Source organism: Hipposideros armiger, unplaced genomic scaffold (assembly GCF_001890085.2).
Source record: "Hipposideros armiger isolate ML-2016 unplaced genomic scaffold, ASM189008v1 scaffold_417, whole genome shotgun sequence".
Classification (NCBI taxonomy): Eukaryota; Metazoa; Chordata; class Mammalia; order Chiroptera; family Hipposideridae; genus Hipposideros; species Hipposideros armiger.
This window is the reverse complement of record NW_017731767.1, coordinates 24071-26991: the sequence shown is the minus strand read 5'-3', so window position 1 is coordinate 26991 and position 2921 is coordinate 24071. Positions and strand designations below refer to the sequence as shown.

Sequence of the window (2921 nt, the reverse complement as noted above, 5' to 3'; positions counted from 1 at the left end):
ATCCTGGCTCATCTTCTTAAAGTCAGCCGATGAGCAAGCCTGTCCATCTTCTACACCAATCCTCCCTTATTATGAAAGTATCCAATGCAAAGGCACTGAGATAGTGTGTGGACATATTTTGGAGGCTCTTTATTTTCTCACTACAAAGTCTCTTATAAGTGTATTAGTATGTGTCACTCAGGGGGCCTTATATAAGAGAAATGAACACAGAATTTATCATAGTTTCTGGAATGAGTGAATACACAATTGCTTTAAAAATACAGCAAAGAAATATTTCTTTTAGAAGACCTTAAAGTGCCTACACCTGGCTCTGACACAGGACCTCAGCCTTGCTATTCAGAGCGTGGTCCACAGACCAGGACCTGCAGCATCAACACCCGCTGGGAGTTTGTTAGAAATGCAGCCTCTCTGAGTCCCCAGGACCTGCTGATTCAGATTCTGCATTTCTGGTAGGATCCTTGTTGATTCGTAGGCACACTCAAGTTGAAGGGCCGGTCTTGACTGGGTTCGTTCATCTTCTCATTGTTGACATTAGGGGCTGAATAGTAGTTGGGTGGGGGTGCTTTACTGTGGATTGTAGGTGTTTAGCAGTATTCTTTTAGGCATTTTCAGACATCCCAGGCTCAAAATCATTTCTGGGTGAGAAACACTGCTAGAGGCAACTGGAAAAAAACTGTAATCAAGGCCCATCAAAGGCTCTGATATTCACTTTCAACAGATCACTAAACCCTTCTTGCTCCACCCCAGGGCCTTTGCACTGGCCATTCCTTCTTCCAGATACAAACTTGCCCACATAACCTTTCCTCTCCCTCCCTTTCTTTCTACACTGAAGTCCCTCTTGAAATGTCACCTTGTTTGCAGGACTTGACTAAATGCCCATTAAAAAGAAAACACACTAGTCACTGTCTTTTTTAGATTCACTTTCCTTTTCTTCATATGATCTGTCACCAACTGGAATATTATATATTTTTATTATTAGGTTGCAAAATTTTTCTTCATCATTGACTTGTGTGAACTTCTGTTTTTCAGCACTCCAATACTCACAAACTAGACAGTACCTAAAACATGATGAGCACTCAATTTATATTCCTGAAATACATGAAGAATTTCTCATGAAAATTGGAAAATGCATGACACCCTTGGAAAGAATCAGATTGGGACAAAAATTCCTGATCTGAGATGGCGCAGCAAACCCCTAGAGGGAACCAGATCCACACAAAAATGTAGAAATTAATCACTTAGCAGCAAAACATAAATTGCAGCATTAGAGTTATCTGAGTAATGTCTGTTTTTATGAAAATTACTCATGTTATTTTTCTGTCTTGGAAGTCACCTTCACTCCATGGGACCAGCTAATCTTACACAAGTTTCAGAATTTCTTCTCCTGGGACTTTCAGAGGAGCCAGAACTGCAGCCCCTCATCTTTGGGCTTTTCCTCTCCATGTACCTGATCACTGTGTTGGGAAACCTGCTCATCATCCTGGTGGTCAGCTCAGACCCCCACCTCCACACACCCATGTACTTCTTCCTCTCCAACCTGTCCTTTGTGGACATCTGTTTCACCTCCACCACCGTCCCCAAGATGCTGGTGAACATCCAGATGCAAAGCAAAGTCATAACTTATGAAGGCTGCATCACCCAGATGTATTTTTTCACAGCCTTTGGACTGTTGGATGACTTCCTCCTGACTGTGATGGCCTATGACCGCTTTGTGGCCATCTGTCACCCCCTGCACTACACGGTCATCATGCACCCCCGGCTCTGTGGACTGCTGGTTCTGGTGTCCTGGATCATGAGTATCCTGATTTCCTTGTTACATAGCTTAATGGTGCTGAGGTTATCCTTTTGCACAGACTTGGAAATTTCCCACTTTTTCTGTGAACTCAATCTGATGATCGAACTTGCCTGTTCTGACACCTTTGTTAACATCATGGTGATGTATTTTTTAGTTGGGCTTCTGGGTGGTGGTCCCCTGGCTGGTATCCTTTACTCATACTCCAAGATTGTTTCCTGCATACATACAATGTCATCTGCTCAGGGGAAGTATAAAGCATTTTCTGCTTGTGTTTCTCACCTCTCTGTTGTCTCCTTATTTTATTGTACTATGCTGGGAGTGTACCTCAGCTCTGCTGTGACCCACAGCTTACAGTCAAGTGCAACAGCCTCGGTGATGTACACTGTGGTCACACCCATGCTCAACCCCTTCATCTACAGTCTCAGGAATAAAGATATAAAGGGGGCTCTGAAAAGATTCTTTGGGTTGACAGATATTAAAAGGACAATCATCCTGAGGCTGAAAAAATGTCCTTGATTTCATGGCTCCAAGTAGAAATCCAGCCATTATAAGGTTTTTTTAGGTTTTTTTTTTTTAGCTGAGCCATCATGCCACCTTTTGGCAGCTCAGCGGCTGCTCAGCTCGGGCCAGGAATCGAACCACTGTTGCTCAGAGCTCAAACTCTTGAGCGAGCTCTTAACCAACTGAGCCACTTGGCTGGCCCATTATGAGTCTTTAATCAGACTGTGTTTGTGGAATTTGCTTCTTCTAATTTTATTGTGTTATTTTTATTATTTTTAGTCTAACTTCTCTATACAATTTTTTTCAATTATTATTTTTTTCAGTTACAATTGATATTTAATATTATTTTATATTAGTTTCAGGTGTACACTATAGTGGTTAGACAGTTATATAATTTAGGCAGTGATTCCCCCCCGATTAGTTTATTACCCACCAGGCACTATACATAGTTGTTGCAATATTATTTATTATTTTATATGCTGTACTTTACATCCCTGAGTGAGTATTTTGTAACTACGAATTTGTATTTTTAATCCCATCACCTTTTCCACCTAGTCCCCCAACACCACCCCTCTGGCAAACATCAGTTTGTTCTCTGTATCTATGAGTCTGTTTCTTTTTTTTT

General features: G+C 41.5%; 1 protein-coding gene across 1 annotated transcript; it reads left to right on the top strand.

The window, feature by feature from the left end:
- Positions 1-1342: 1342 nt before the first annotated feature.
- LOC109394237 (olfactory receptor 7A17-like) lies at positions 1343-2311 on the top strand. The gene has a single exon (XM_019664127.1). The coding sequence runs from the start codon at positions 1343-1345 to the stop codon at positions 2309-2311; it is 969 nt and encodes a 322-aa protein (XP_019519672.1).
- Positions 2312-2921: the final 610 nt, after the last annotated feature.